Raw genomic sequence first — 15,789 nt, forward strand, 5'->3', positions numbered from 1 at the left:
TGCTGGGGGGGGACTGTGGGCCCACTCCCAGAGGTCACCTCTGGTGCACATGGACAGGAGCAGGCCAGTTATTGCATGAGCGCGCTGGGGGCAGCAGGAAGCTGAAGGCCAAGTATTGCACTTAAAAACACTCCTCAGACGCGCCACCTGGGAGGGCAGGGCCGGTGGGGCTCCACATCATCTTTGTGGCCAGTGGCCGGCCCCGTCCCCGTTTTACAGTTGGGGGAACTGAGGCACCGAGGTGAAGGGAGCCCCTTGCGGCCACCACCAAGGGTAGGGGCGATGGGGGTGGGCGCAGGGTGATGAGGGGGCAGCGGGGCTGGAGGGGCCGCGTGCTGCCCGCCACCCGTCCGACTAGCCTACCTACGTCCCTCTATGGCTTCTGCGCGGGTGGGCGGCCGGGCGGGCAACGGGAATGGCATGGCTTTGGTCTGAATGACGGCCCTGCCCGGCCCGTCTGGCCCGCAGGGCAGTGTGCTAGGGTCACAAATTGGATGAGAGGCGTGAGCGCGCAGAGTCCAGCGGGAGGCCGCTGGCGGCGCCGGGCGAGGCTGAGTCCCTGCGGTCTGGGCTGGGTCCCGCGGCCCGGGGGGTGGGTGCTGGCCCTAGCCTTGGCGTGGAGCTGCTGGCTGGGCGCACTGAGGTCGCGGGTCCGGGTCCAGGTGCTCCGTGGGGCAAGGAGGGCTGTGAGGCCGACAGTGGGCGTGACGCGCGGCTCAGGCGGCGTGCGGGCAACACAGCCCCGGCGCGGGGGGCAGCAGGGGAGCTGGGCGCTCCGCTGTAGGGTGAGGTCCGCAGCGCCCGGGGGCTGGCGGGCGCGCCTGGGGGGCTGGCAGCAGGGGCGGGCCCTGGTGAGGCTCCAGGGACAGCTGCGTTAGGCACCGGTGCCGGGGGACCGCGGCGCAAGAGGCGCGGTGAGCCGAGAGCCAAGGGCCCCACAAGTGGGCGTGCCACTTGCGGGCAGAAGCTCATGGCCACCGCCTGCTGCAGTGTGGCGATGGCAGAGGTGACCTGTGGCGGCGGAGGCGGCGGGAAGAGGCCGACGCGCTGGCCCAGCTCTGCCTGCTGCACCATCTCGCGGTCGTACTTGACAATCTCCTGGATGATGGCGTTCTCCTGGTTGTTGAACACGCCCGAGCTGAGGTCGTGCTGTACCTTGTGCAGCAGGATCGAGTTCTTCTTTCCTGTGGGGAGCCAGGCATCAGCGCTGCAGGGTCCAGCAGGACCCAGCGCTCTGGACAGCCGGCGGTGTAAAGCACCTACTGTGTTGTGTTCTTGCCATGTATGTCTGGCACCAGCCAGGTGCCTCCTAAATTCAGCAAACATGGGTCTGCCTGCTGTGCACAGTGGTCACACACAGGGTGCCTGCTGTGCATATTGAGCATCCTCGGAGTGCCAGAAGTGTGCAGTAAGTATACTTGGGGCACCTACTGTGTGCAGCAAACACACATAGGGTGCCTACTCTACACAAGTAGATATGGAGTGCCTGCTGTATCCAAGTGGTTGGCTATTGAGCACCAGTGCCTTGTACAGTCTGAGCAACTACTGTGTAAAGCAAACAGATATTGAAGGTCCACTGCATACAGTCTACATGGAGCACTTCTGGCCTACAGGAAGCAGATTTTGAGCACCTGCTGTGTACAGGCTGTGTATTAAGCACCAGACGCACTTTTTGGATACAGAAAATGTCAGGCCTCCTTCCCACTCGGGGTCTCTGAACTGGCCACATCCACTCCAGGAACATACCTTTCCCCTTCTGGCCTGACCATGCCTCCACCCTGGACACAGCATGGCTCCTCGGGGATGCCCCCACATCCCCTCCTCAGTGTCACACTGCGGGGCTTGTGTAATTGGCCTCAGGCGGCCTCCGGGTCCACTCCCATGCCCTGGCACACTATAGGCACTTGAACGCCGAGCAGCTGAACTGCACACTACAGGAAGCACCCCCTTCTCTTCCTTGCCAGGCAGGGTGGGTCAGCATGGTGGGGTCCCAAGGATCTGAGCCACCAGGCCATGCCCCTCCCCGCCCCACCCAGCCAGCTCACCGATGCGGTCCAGGCGGTCGATGGCCACTGTCTCAAAGGCACGCCGCATCATGGGGTACTCCTCCAGCACCTCATTGAAGTTGTCCACACTCAGCGAATAGAGGCGGCAGTAGGTGTCGGCCCGCACGCTGGCCGTGCGCCGGCCCCGTGTAAGCAGGCAGATCTCTGTGCAGGCAACAGGCCCTCAGCCGCTGGACAGCCTGCCCACTGCCCTTGCTGGGGCCACCCTGCCTGCCCTGTCGGGCCCCAAGCTCACCCCCGAAGTAGGAGCCATCAGACAGCTTCATCTCCTTGTTGCCCTTGGTGAGCACGCTGACCACACCATGCTGGATGAAGTACATCTTCTTGCCCACAGTCCCCTCACGGATGATGTAGTCTCCCGGCTGGAAGACCTCGAACTTGAGCTTGGTCAGCATGGCTGTCACAAAGTTAGGGTCAGCATTGGCGAAGAGCGGCATGGAGGCCACCAGCTTGCGGCAGTTGAAGTTGACGATCTCCTGTAGGGCGGGTGGGCTGGGCTGAGCTGTGGCCTGGGACCAGAGTCTTACCTTGGCCAATGAACAGCCTCTCCCACACTGGCCAGGCGAACCCGGGGACAGGCCACTGGATGAGCAGAAGCAATCAGTAACAATACACAAGGACCGTCTCTTCAGGTCACCCCAAAGAGTGGAGGAAAGAGCAGGAGGTAACTCAGGGAGGTGTTCTGCACAGCAAAAAGGCCGGCAAAGCCAAGGCGAGAGACGCACAGACGTGAGGGGGGCTATCGCCGGGCCCATGCCCCAGGCACAGAGGCCTCCTCAGAAGGTGGGGGGACAGGAGACAGAACACAGAAGCCCCTGGGGCATGTGTGGTCCAGGCCAGCGAACCTGGGTGGCAGGCGCTCTGAGGGGCACCTGGCCACCGTGCCAGAGCCGTTGAGACCCAGCAGCCAGCTGCCGCCCAGGTCCCCGCAGGGAGGCAGAGGCCACTGTGGCACAGCAGGACAAAGGTGTGTGAGGGGAGCCAGCCCCGGGTCCATGCCCGGGTGCTGAAGAGGAAGTGGAAGGCTGGGGCAGAGGGTCCAGCAGCACTCAGGCAGCTGGCATGGTCTTGAGTGGCTCAAGAGCCGTGTGGACACCTGACCAGGCTGCCCAGGGCAGGGGTGGCCAGCGACGGCCACCACCCAGGGTCCCGTGGGCTGGGGAGTGCTCTGAGTTAGATTCTGGTGGTGGCTGTGTAGCCCGCTGTGAGAACCCCCGTGGTCTGCAGGTTCTGTCCTGCAGGGAATGAGGGTGATGATGATGACCAGCGGACACCACGGTACGCCTCCTGGGAGGTCCGTCACCCCTCAGGGCCTCCGCCCTGTGTGCTGTCCAGCCTGGCTGGCCTCACCTCCCGTAGGGGGCTGTTGAGTTCCCCCAGGATGCTGTCCTCATCGAACATCTTGCCTTGGTAGCGGTGCTCGTAGTAGTCGTGGATCTTCTGGCGGAAGTCGGCGGGCAGCTTGTGGAAGGACATGTACTGCTCCACCTGCTTGTACTGCAGTGCGAAGGGCAGTCAGCAGCTGCCGGCCCGCACAGGCCCGCCGGCCCTGGGACGCGCCAGCCCCCTCAGCCTGGGGGCTGCGGACCCGGAGCAGCACTCAGGTGTGTTTCTACATGCAGCTTGCATTTCTGGTGTCCTGCAGCATCAGTGTCAAGTCGGTCCCCAGGAGGACCCTCAGGGCTGCCAGGCAACGGAGTGCGGGAGGCGAGAGGGGAGGCCAGACGCTCAGCAAGGCTGTGGAGCCTCAGGGCGCCCAGGCACACCGGGCACACACTCAGCTGGACACTCCCCTGCTGCTGTCTGGGTCTGAACTCACTGAGCAGGCCGGGCCTGAGACAGGGCCCCCAGCGAACTCCTGATCCCAGGTGCCCATGCCTTGGGCCTTCCCTGCCAGCCCTGGCTTCCCTGTCTTACTCTTTCCAGGACCCACCATGTCAGCCTCCCCCACACAGGGCACAGGGTGCAGGTGCCAGGCCCTGCTGTCCCCAAGACGGTGCCTCCAGGTGCACTTCCGCCCCAACCCTGCCCGGCCACAGCTGCTCTGAGCTCAGCGGAACCCGTGATGGCAGGCGGGTGGCGGCACCAGCTCATGTTTGGGTGCAAGGCCCACAGCTTCCGGACAGCCGTGGTGCCTGGCACAGGGCCCAGCCGATCTGGCTGGCACTGCTGGGGGCCCGCGGCTCTCAGCCAGAGCCAGGCATCGGCCCAGGACAGCAGACACCTCGTGGAGTGCAGCCTCGGAGGGGAGCAGGCGCACAGTGGAAGGCACAGCCCCAGGCCAGGTGGACTGCGCTGGAGCCCAAGCCCACTGTTCCTCCACCCTCCCTCCGCTGCTGGCCAGAGGGGAGTGGCCAGCAGCCCCGCCAGCCCTGAGGCCTGGTGTGCAGTGTCTCCAGTCACCAAGCCTCTGGGTGCCCCACCCAGCCCCCGTCCTGATGCCAGGGACTAGCCCTTCCCAGCTCCGAGCCCCTGGGCTTCTACCTCCCCAGTCACAGTGGGTGTGATGGGTCCACAGTGCCCCCTGGCCTCCCCTGGGGCCCTCTGCCCAGAGCGAGGGGAGGGCACCCCCCCATCTGCCTCTTCAGGCTCCCTGGGTGGGGCTGTCCTCCCCCCTCAGACCTTCTCCTGGTACTGGCGCCTCGAAGAGTCCAGCGACTGGATGAGGGCCGTGGCGTGGCCGATGAACATGGCATAGCAGGTGGCACCCACGATCATGCTCAGCATGGTCAGCCAGATGTCCGTCATGCTCTCGGGGGCCTGCCGCCCATACCCGATGCAGAGCATGTGGCTCATGGCCTTGAAGAGCGCGAAGGAGTACAGCTCGCTCCAGGAGTGGTTCTGCAAGACCAGGGTGGGCGGTTGGGGCAGCAGCACCCTGGGGAGCCCTCAGCCTCCTCCCTCCTGGGGGCACTCAGGTGGTGAGCTCGCCGTGTTCAGACGCAACCAAGAGAAGGAGACCCAGGCAGGGGACATGTGTGTCCATGTGTCAAGGGCCTGCTGCCCTTCCTGATTGATTCACTCCCGGAGCAACTCAGTCCCAGGGTAGCGAGACTGACCAGCCAGTCTGAGAGGCCAGGAGAACATGCCACTTCCAGGGGACAGGAGAGCGGGGGACACTGGGGCCAGAAGGGTGTCCTGAGTTGACCCGGCTGGGGGAGGGGGTCTGTGGGCCTGTCCAGGAAATGGAACCGCCTGTGCAGGCCGCGAGTAGACAATGGGCTCCTCAGCCCAGGCTGCTGTGCCAGGCGCCGGGGAGGGGCGCCTGTGGGCTCTCCCTCTGTGTCCCTGGACCCCATCGCGCCAACTGTCCACGTCCCACTGCTCTGCGTCGGCCTAAAGCAGGCCAGGCCTGTAGGTGCAGGTGCCCCTGGCCGGGGCAGGAGCCAGGCTTGCCAGGCATCACCCTGGTTGGGCACCTACCAGGTGCCCTGGTCACAGTCAGTTACCAGGCCAGCAGGCCCCAGGCACCTTGGCAGTCCCGCCCCCCCATGGGCGGGGCTCACCACCATGTTGTTGATGGACACCCAGCAGTTGCTGGGGAAGTCCTGCAGCATGGGCACCAGGAACTGCAGGCAGCCGTCCCAGTGGCACAGCAGCAGCATCATGCTGATGAGGTTGCAGATGCGCATCACCGCACTGGCCAGGTCGTAGGTCATGTGGAAGATCTGTCGAGAGTGCAGCCCTGAGCATCTGAGACCCTCCCCGGGGACACTGGAGGCCCTGGTGGCCCTGCAGCCCCCCCCCCCCGCCCCCGAAACCAACTCTCAGACCCACCCTCCTTCCTGGCCCCTGAGCTCCTGCAGTGACCAAGATGGCAGGAGTGCAGAGGCAGGGCTGGGGCAGGGGGTGTAGCCGTGGGACCAGGGAGCTGGCTTTGTCCCTGGGCCTCTGGCAGAGGATGCGGGTATCTCCCGGTATAGGGTGGAAAGGCAGGGCGTGGGAACAGCCAGGTGGCCCGCTGGTGGCCTCTTCCCTTCTGTCCTGATGGCTGCACCCAGGAGCCTCCTCCCACCTGGACCTGAATCCTGCAGCCATAAGGACCAAGGGGGAAGAGGCCACCCCCTCTCAGTCCCTGGAGGACTGTCTCCTGATGCTCCCTGCCCCAGGCCTCCCCCGTCTCCTCCCTGAACCCCCACAGCCCGGCCCGGAGCCTCCCATCATGGCCCCGCACCCGGCCGCCCCGCAGCTTTTGCTGCCCGCCACCAAATGCCTGGCCTCCGGATCCTGGCTTCGGGCCCCTGGGTTCCTCTTGGCCTCGGCCCCGCCTCAAGCCCCTGGCCCCGCCCCCTGGAGCCCCCGGGGGTCCTCACCTCCTCCCACTGGTGGATGTAACGGATGAGCCGCGACAGGCGCAGCAGCCGCAGGAGGCTGAGGATCTTGGTGAAGCGCACGATGCGCAGGGCGCGGGCCGTCTTGTAGACCTCGGAGTCGATGCCCTTCTCCACGATGAGGAAGATGTAGTCCACCGGGATGGACGACACGAAGTCCACCACGAACCACGAGCGCAGGTACTTCTTCTTGATCTTCTCGGGGTCCAGGATGATCTCCGTGTTGTCCTCAATCACGATGCCCGTGCGGAAGTTGAGCACCAGGTCCATGAGGAAGAAGGTGTCTGAGACCACGTTGAAGACGATCCACGGGGCAGTGGTCTCATCCTTGAAGAAGGTGATGCCCACGGGGATGATGATCAGGTTTCCCACCATGAACAGCAGCATGGTGAAGTCCCAGTAGAACCTGGGGGGAGAGGGTCGCTCACACCAACCCCACGGTCCAGCTCCCCGCGGCTCAGGGAAGCCTCCCTGCCCGGAGGCCCTCTCTGTGGCCTGCTCTGCCCTCCCCTTGAGGGTGCAGATGAGAAGCCCAGAGACTGCTCAAAGTCGACTAGATGTTTCACATGATCAAAAGGGGACGATGCCTGGCCCAAGACTGGCCTTCAAAAACCATCAGGGACAGAGGAAGACGCACAGGTGGCAACCAAAGCAGGGAGGGAGCCCTGGGCATGTGGGAGGGCAGGGGGGAGCCAAGGCTGGGCCTGGAGTGCAGCTGACCCTGGGCCTCCAGGCTGACCTGGGCCTCCAGGCTGCACCCTGGGGGGCGGGGGGGCGCGGGCAGAGGAGGGCTAGAGGAAGGCAGGCCAGGACTTGGCAGCATCTGGACCTTTAATATAATAAATGCACATGCCAAGGCAGCCACAGATCACTGCCGCCCTCCAGTCCCCCAGGCCAGATGCACATCCCCAGGTCGGTTCCAAGGTAGCTCCCGAGAAGCACTGGCAGAAATAGGCCTCTGCACTCAGGGACACCCACTGATGACCAGGCATGGTGCTGAAAGTGAAGTGTCCCCTAACAGGGACACAGGCCCTCAGCTGTTGAGAAAATGCAAATCAAAACCCGTTTAAGGGAGAACCATTTGGTGGTCACCACCGGACGCAGAGTCCACCTGGCACACCTGAAGGGGGAGCGAGGGTTCTACAGGTCACCACCCGACGCAGAGTCCACCTGGCACACCTGAAGGGGGAGCCTGCACACCCAAGTTCCCCGGGGCCTGGCTCCACAGCCAGGGAGCAGGCAGCCCAAGGGTGCTGTGCGTCCAGGGGTGACACGAAGACACAGCAGGCCATTCACACCAGGAACATGCGCAGGGCAGACCTGAGGACCTGGTGCTCAGCGAGAGCCAGACACAAGGCCACAGTCTGTGACCCAGTGACAGGAGACATCCAGCAGCAGAGTCTAGAGGGGGGATGCGGACTCACGGGAGCTTCCCTCCTGCTCACGGCTCAGTGAGACGGTCTGACCCTGACAGAGCAGGTAGCTCTAGAACAGCACGCCACGTGCAGCCATGCTGTCACCCCAACAACTCCGGAGGCTGAGGCAAGAGGGGCACAGTGTTGTCTGTTTGTTGTTGCCTGGGGATGAACCCAGGCCCTGGTGCATGCAAGGCAAGCACTGTTCCAACTGAGCTGTGTCCCCAGCCCTTTAAAAAAAGGACTATTGAGAGACAGGGTCTCCCTGAGTCGCTTAGGACCTTGCTAAATGGCTGAGGCTGGATTTGAACTTGTGATCCTCCTGTGTCAGCCTCCCAAGCCACTGGGATTACAGGTGTGGCCACTGCACCTAGCAAAAAAAGAGTTTTTAAAGGGCTGGAGATATAGCTCAGTGGTAAAGCATCCCCAAGTTCAACCATCAGTACCAAGATTGTGAGGGGGGGGGGAGAGCAATCCCAGAAGCCTGGGGGTGTGGGGGATGAGTGGAGCCTGAGACTGGGGTCTGAGCCCACAGAGCACCCCACGTAGATCAGGCAAAGGAGGGACTCAGATTTTCAGCTGAGGGGCTGGACACACCCAGCGTGCGTGAGGCCCTGGGTTCCATCTGCAGCACCACCAAAAAAAAAAAAAAAAAAGGAATGTTTGGGGACCCTTCCCCCAGACTGTGCAGGCCTCTCTCCACTCCCTCCAGGCAGGGGGTGGTGGGGCTGTCCTGGGGCATCCAGTGGGCCAGCCCCTGCCGGGCTGCTGCTGGTGGTGCAGACCCAGGAGCTTGCAGCTCGGGCCCTGCGGTCAACTCTGTCTGCACAGCACCTGAGGGCACAGCCGTCATCGCCATGCCTGCCCGGTGGCCCTGAGCTCCACTTCGGGGAACTGATCTCAAGGAAATCATCCAAATGGGAGAGGAAAAAATTTAGAAAGTGATTTGTACTGAGACGTTCACGACAGCTCAGTCTGTGAAAGCCAAGGCTGGACAGGACCCAGCAGGGTGGCAGCTTGAGCGCCCAGTGAGCCCTGTCCAAGCCCAGTCCCCAGGACCTCAGCCACGTGGAGAGGGGCTGGGCTCACGGGCCCCACAAACCGCGGTGGTGGTGATGAGTCCGCCAGGGGGTGCAGGGGGCTGACACCAGTGGGATGGAGAGGGCACCTGCAACCTCAAGGTCAAAGTCAAATGACTCTGCTCCAAGGTCAGGCCCTCCTCCTCCTGGACTGGACAGTGCCTATGGGCTCAGACCCCAATCTGGTGCAGTGCTCACCCACAGGGTCCCAGGGTCCCAGCACCAAGCAGGACTGAGGGGCCCCACCTGCCTGCTGCTCCCCACCCTTCGGCCCCCAGAGGCCACTGTGTGGCCCGCCCGCCCTGGACGAGAGCTGCCTGCCTTTGGGTCCAGACCAGCAAGAGAAAGAGCCAAGAGCAGAGCCAGGACAAGGCCAAGGTCTAGGAGCCACCAGAGGGGCCTGGAAACAGTCCCGATGGCCCCGTGACACTGGGCACCACGGTGGCACCTCACTGACAGCTGGGCCTGCTCAGCCAGGTGAGGGGTACAGCACCCAGACTGAGGGCTGTGCCCTGTCCCTGGCCCCTGGGGTCACCTGGTGACCGTCTTCCCAGGCAGGGCGGCACCCCTGGGTTACAGGAGTTGGGAGCAGAGGGTGTGGGACTAGAAAGGGCTGAAGGACAAGGAAGGCGGGGGGCCATCCCCATGGCCCCTGGTGGGGGGCCTGCCTAGGACGGCCAGGATGCCCCCCGAGGGCCCAGACCCCAGCCCGGTGCTCACCAGCTGGCCGGCTTCCCACAGAAGGCGTCAGCAGGGGAACCTGAGTTCAGGAGTGTCCCTCACCAAGGGGAAACTGAGGCTGGGGCAGAGGGTGCCCGAGGCCGGCAGGGTGTCCACTACAGCCCCACCCCCCACCCTGGCTGGGCTCACCCTGGGCAGGGAGGTCCGGGGACCCCCACCTGCCCCTGAGCCCGTGTAGGGCTCCTGCTCCAGACAGCAGGGCCCAAGAGGGAGGGACCTGGGTCCTGGGATCCCCTGGGTCCCCTGCCCTCGTGGGTTCTGCTGCCTTCTGTGGCCCCTGCCTGGAGCCCCACCCACCCGCCTGGAGACACAGTCCTGGCTTCCCAGGGCCTCCTTCCTGACCAGGGCATTCAGCGACCAGGGCCAGTCAGCTCCGGGGATTCTCAGCAAGAACCTGAATGACCACAGTTAGACCCTGTTTCAAAAATCAGGGAGCTGGGCACAGAGGGTCACACCTGTCACCCTAGTGCTCAGGAGGCTGAGGCAGGAGGATCTGAAGTTCAAGACCAGTCTCAGCAACTTCGGGAGGCCCTAAGCCACTTAAAATCCTGTCTCAAAATAAAAAAATAAAAGAGGCTGGGCATGTAACTCAGTGATAAAGGACCCCTGGGTTGATTCCCCAGTACCAAAAAAAAAAAAAAAGAAAAAAGAAAAAGCAGCAAAATCGAAGACATTTGTAACATTTGTCTTCAACTCTTAGAAATATTCCTTAAAATTTTGTCTCCCTATTTAAGTTCAAGATTGTTTTAATTCAATTGCTTTAAATTTTTATGATTATCTATTGATTTTAAAAATGTTGGGCTGGGGTTGGGGCTCAGCAGCAGAGCACCTGCCGGGCATGTGTGAGGCCCTGGGTTCCAGCCCCAACAGCGCATAAAATAAATGAATAAAGTTTTTCTTCTAATATATTTATATTTTAGTTTTAGGTGGACACAACATCTTTATTTTATTTTTATGTGGTGCTGAGGATGGAACCCAGTGCCTCACGCGTGCCAGGTGAGCGCTCCACCACTTGAGCCACATCCCCAGCCCCATGAATAAAGTTTAAAAAAATTTACAAATTTTTAAAAATGTGGTACTGGATATAAAAAGTCAGCGGGACTCCATGGTACGTGCCTATAATTCCAGCCCAAGGTAGAGGATCACCAGCACCAGGCCAGCCTCAGCAATGGAGCAAGACCCTGTCTCAAAATAAAGATGAAAAGGGCAGGGGGTGCAGCTCAGCGGTAAAGCGCCCGCCCAGTGCCAAGAATAAATGAATAAATGAAAGTCACCCCCAGCAAATACAGCCGCGGAGGAGCCCGGCCGCTGCCCTGCCCAGCCGCCCTGCCCAGCCGCCCTGCCCGGCCGCCGGGTCCCAGGCCCACCTGCGCCCGCTGGCCGCTGGCCTGGGCTCAGCTCCCCGCGATCACAAGGGGAAACTGAGGTCCCTCAGCGGAGCGGTGGGAGGGCTCTGCCAGTACATCTGCAGGCTCCGCGGGAGCAGGGGCCCTGGAAGCCTGGCCGCTGAAACCCTGAGGCTTGAGGTCAGGGCTGGGTGGACCGGCGAGGCTGAAGCACCCTAGTCTGTTTCCCCAGTGTCTACACATGTGGTCAGAAGTGGTGCCCAGGCAGAGAAGGGCAGGTGCAAAGGCCCTGAGGCCATCATGGGGTCCTGGCACAGGAGGCAAGAGGTTTGAATGACTGGGAAGGACCAACAGGAGCTGTCAGCCAAGGCCAGGCCAGGCAGCAGTGGGAGGAGAGGGACAGGGCTGCTGGCAGCAGGTGGGCTGACTTTCAGGGCTGACCAGCAGGTGGGCTGACCAGCAGGTGGGTTAAGGGGGAGGGTGCAGGCTCTGGCCTAGGCCGGGGCTTGGAGGAAGGGCCTGGGCCCAGTGCCCAGTGGGGGCTGCTGCCCACCTGGGCCTGGGAGCCCACCCCACCCTGGTCACCGCTGGGCCAGGTGGGTTTAGGGTGCAGGTGTTCATCTTCCAGGACTCGCAGAGCAAGAGGCACCAGACCTGACCTGCTGACGCACTGACCATGGTGGGGGGATGGGCTCCTGCTCTGGGGACCCCAGGGACAGCTCACGCTGGGCTGCCAGGGAGCGCCCGGCCCGGCCCCGGGTCCTACCTCCGGAGGTGGGCACCTCGCCCCCCAGCATAGGCAGAGGGCTGCTCCAGCTCTTCACCACACTCACTGCCCTCTCGGGGCTGGGCCCCAAGTCAAGTTGGGAAGTGGAGGAAGTGGAGAGGTAGGGAGCCTGGGCAGTGAGCGTGGCCCCTGCCCACCAGCCACCCAGGTGCTCCTGAGGTCCACAGCCATCTCCCTGGGGCCCGTGGACTTCCTCCTATGACCACGGTAACATGGACATCACTAAACGGACACCGGCAGGTCCTCCGTCAGGGCGCAGGCAGCTGCTCTGGGCGAGGTGCCCAGTGTCAGTCCCCGGGTTGAATCAGAAGGGCCTGGAAGGGGCACAGGTCCCCAGAGAGTGTAAATCAGGCGGTGCCCATAGGTGCTCCCAGCCTTAATCCTGTGCTGATGCGACCCTGAGAGTCCCAACAGCAGGCCAGGCTCCACCTGGCTTGCGCCTCAGGGACCCCCACCCGGTCACTGTTCACTGGCCTGTGAACCTCTCCCTAGTCCAGAGTGCAGAGCAGGCCAGGCCTGCCCAGGGTCCTGCAAGCAACTGTACCCTCAGTGGACTCGTGGGGGCAGCCCAACTCCTCCAGCAAACTTCCTCCATTTCCAAATTCTCCTCACCAGGGTCAGCCTGGAGACCACTGGTCAGCAGGCCACGGGGTGCCAGTGGTGCTGAGGCCGAGGAACCTGGGCAGCGGGTCCCTGCAGCCCTCTCTCCCACCTGCTGTGCCCCCAATGCTTCTGTCTGGCATCAGTCCTTGGTCACAGTGGGGCCAGGCAGACCGGCGGCCCTGGCGGGAGGCAGCAAGGCTGTCCTGTGTCGCTGTCCCATTGTGCAGATAAGAACAATGAGGAGACCTTGGTCCAAACTCTCCCGGCCTGGGCAGTGAGCAGCATGCCAGCACTCCCTGCATGTAGCCCAGGCTGAGGACCCTCACGGCTCCCCGGATCTCTTTCTTCCAGTCTCTGACAACTGGAGAAACAGAGCTAGAGTCGCCAAGTCAGGAGCAGACGTTGGAGGTTTGGAGGGGACAGGGAAAGGGAGAGCCCCACAGCCCTTTCCGCCCAGCCCTGGGGTTCCAGGAGTAAATGGAGAACCCCAGTCCTGGGGGAGGAGAGACGAAAACGGGAGCTCAGGCGGCTCCCGGGCCAGGCGCTGTCCGCGGTGCTGAAACCTCTGGCCAACGAGCCTGCGATGGTAGGTCGCTCAGGTCCACACCTCTGCCAAGAAGGCACTCCCGCTCACCCTGCACATGGTCACCACAACATCCACCCTAACACAGGTCTCAGTGACCACCAGACACACCCCTGGGGACACGCCTCCCCTAGATCACCAGACACACGCCCCCAGGACCCCGGCCCCGTCGTCACTGTTCTTGTTCACACACGCGCGACCTGCAGTGACACGCACTGTCCACTCTCTCCGGCCACACAAAGCACGCTCAGGAAAGACTGCAAGCACACGGGGCCGTGGCCCTGCTCTAAGGCTCTCCACGCATTAACTGGTTCCATCCACGCCAACATCTCCGTACCCACAGACACAGGGGAACACCGTGCAGGGGGTCGGCGGGATACACCACCTGCGGACCCTCACCCGTTTTGCGCCCCCTTCCAAGCTATCCAGACACGCCCGTCCTGCGGCCCAGGAGGAGACTGTAGGAGCACTCCGTGACCGTTTAACCCCTTCCCAGCAGGTCTCGCCCGGGCGCGTCCTTCCCTGGCGCCCTTCCCTCCCTCCTTCCTCCCTCTCCACTGCCTCATCCGCGCCCACGTTCCCCTCTATTCGTCCTCTCCGCCCCTCCGCGCTTAGACCCTGGCCTGTGGCCCGCTGCCTGAGCCATCAAACCTGCCGCAAGGCCGAGCGGGGGATGTCAGGGCGCGTGGGAGCGGGCGCGCCGGGGTCACTGGGGAGCCCACGCACGCCCCTCAGGCGCCCCAAGGGCGGAGCCTCTCGCTCCGCGGTCACTCTGGGGCGGGCCCCAGGCCCGCCCGAAGTCACCGAGGGCCCCCCTCCGAGGTCACCGGCCGAACGCGCCGCCCCGCCCTCCCGGGCGCTCCAAGGACGGCCCCCGCGTGCGCGGCTCTTCGGGCCCCTCGGCGACGGCCGGCTCCTCCCGAAGGCGGTACCTGAAGTCACTGTACGGGTGGATGATCCAGGCCCCCGCCGATTTCACGCGCTCCTGCTCGCGCTCCACCGCCTTCTGGCTGCCGAACATCCGCAGCGAGAACTTGTTGACGCCGGGCTGCAGGAGCGCGCCGAACTGGCGCTGCAGGAAGCTGGCCTGGCTGCCGCGAGGTTCCCCTGCCGGGCCCGCCTCCTCGCTGCCTGCCTCGTCCGCCGGCCCCGCCGCGCCCGGCACCGCCGCGGGCCCCGAGGCCGCCCCGCGGCACGAGAACGACACCTTGGGGCCGCGCGCTGGGCCCTCGGGACCCGCGGGGCTGCACTGCGGATCGCCGCGCCCGCACTCGCCGTTGGGGCTGCCCTTGGCGGCGCCGGGGGTGCCCGGGCGCCCGCAAGAGCTATCGCGGCTGCGGAGCCGGGCGCGCGGGCCGCCCTCGTCCGCCGCCTCGGGGGGCGCCGCCTCGGCCCGCGGCGGCTGCTGCTGGTGGGGAGCGGGCGCAGGGCCTGGGGGCGGCGCAGGCGGCGGCGGCGGCGGCGGCTGCTGCTGGGGGGGCGCGGGCGGCGGCGGCGGCGGCGGCCCCTGCGCAGGGGTCGTGCCCGGGCTCTCCCCGGGCCGCCCGCCGCCCCCGCGCGCGTCCATGGCGAGGCGGCGCCGGGCAGTGCGGAGCCGAGCCGCCGCCGCCGCCGCCGGCCCGAGCCCGAGGGAGGGGGGAGGCGGAGGCGGGGCGGGGCGGAGCCAAGGGGGGCGGAGCCTCGACCGCGGGGGAGGGGCGGGGGCGCGCGCCCCGCCTCCCCCTGAGCCCCCAGCCGGAGCGCTCCAACCCCGCGGCGCCGGGGAAACTGAGGCCCGGGGCGGCGAGTGGCCCAAGGTCAGGCGGCTGTAGGCTTTGGAGGCGCGCCCAGACCTCACCTCAGAGGGGAAACTGAGGCTCCCGAGATGGAAGGACGTGCCCAAGGTCACCAAGCCCAGCCTGTGGGCCGGGGCCTCTGCGCGCGAGCGCGACCTCGGGGACGCTCTTCCCAGCGCCTCAGGCTCACCTCTGTAGGGAGGTGATACTGGTCCCAGAGACTCAGCCGCCCCCGCGCTGGTGCCAGCCTCTATCCTTTCCTTAGGTGGAGATTTCCTTAATAAAAGATTGCTTGTAAAGGCCACCAAGACCCTGGCTCTGTCGCCTGTGGGCACTGGACAAAGCCCCTTGAACGTGCGTGGGGCGCTCCCTGCAGAGTTGTGATCAGTTTCGGGGGGGGTGGCCTGGCAGACCTATGCTCATCCCTTCTCCTGTGTCAGCTTGTGAGAAACCGAGGTAGAGTCCTGCAGGAAGAGGTCAATCGAGCCACCTGAGGTTGCGGGCTACCCTAATCCCAAATGGCGCTCTGGAGCTGGGGTGGCTCCCAGGAGTCTGGTGGGTTTAGTTGGCCCTGGCTTTCCCCCGGAGGGGAAGCCCCTTCGGCAGACCCCAGCTGCCCCAGCCGGCTCTGCGAGGTCACGTGGGGCCTGGCCCTAGTTCCCCACTCTGCCCCAGCTCCACTAGAGAGTGGGGGAGACAGCAATGAGACGGAGTTGGGTGAGGAGAATGGAGAGAGAGAGGAAAGCAACCCCTAAGGAAGGGAGGGTTTGGAAATGGTAGGGGCTCTGCTGCCTGGGACCCTCTTAGATGCCCTTGGACCTCCTGAGCCCTCCTACCTCCAACCCTCCTGGACCCTCTGGATTTTATGATGTTCCTGGCTTGATGTCACATTGCACAGTGACACTGCATGCCCTCCTCCCTCTGGGACATTGAGGCCAGGAGGGTGGAGATGTGTCCTGTCAGGTCCACAGCAGGTGGACATGAAAGCCCTGCCCCCACTGCTTATCTCTTCTGACAGTGGGTGTGCTGAGCCCCCTCTCAACCCTGCCAGGCTACCCAGACC

At 64.1% G+C, this 15,789-nt stretch overlaps 1 protein-coding gene across 1 annotated transcript; it reads right to left on the reverse strand.

The window, feature by feature from the left end:
- Positions 1-85: 85 nt before the first annotated feature.
- On the reverse strand, positions 86-14,518 carry Hcn2 (hyperpolarization activated cyclic nucleotide gated potassium and sodium channel 2). Its single transcript, XM_026413968.2, has 8 exons — positions 13,884-14,518; positions 6,380-6,803; positions 5,573-5,734; positions 4,689-4,907; positions 3,417-3,563; positions 2,302-2,542; positions 2,046-2,210; positions 86-1,184 (listed from the first exon to the last, which is right to left on the reverse strand). Exons 1-8 carry the CDS (start codon positions 14,516-14,518, stop codon positions 484-486), a joined length of 2,694 nt encoding a protein of 897 aa, XP_026269753.2. The 3' UTR covers positions 86-483.
- Positions 14,519-15,789: the final 1,271 nt, after the last annotated feature.

Source organism: Urocitellus parryii, chromosome 3, assembly GCF_045843805.1.
Source record: "Urocitellus parryii isolate mUroPar1 chromosome 3, mUroPar1.hap1, whole genome shotgun sequence".
Lineage (NCBI taxonomy): Eukaryota > Metazoa > Chordata > Mammalia > Rodentia > Sciuridae > Urocitellus > Urocitellus parryii.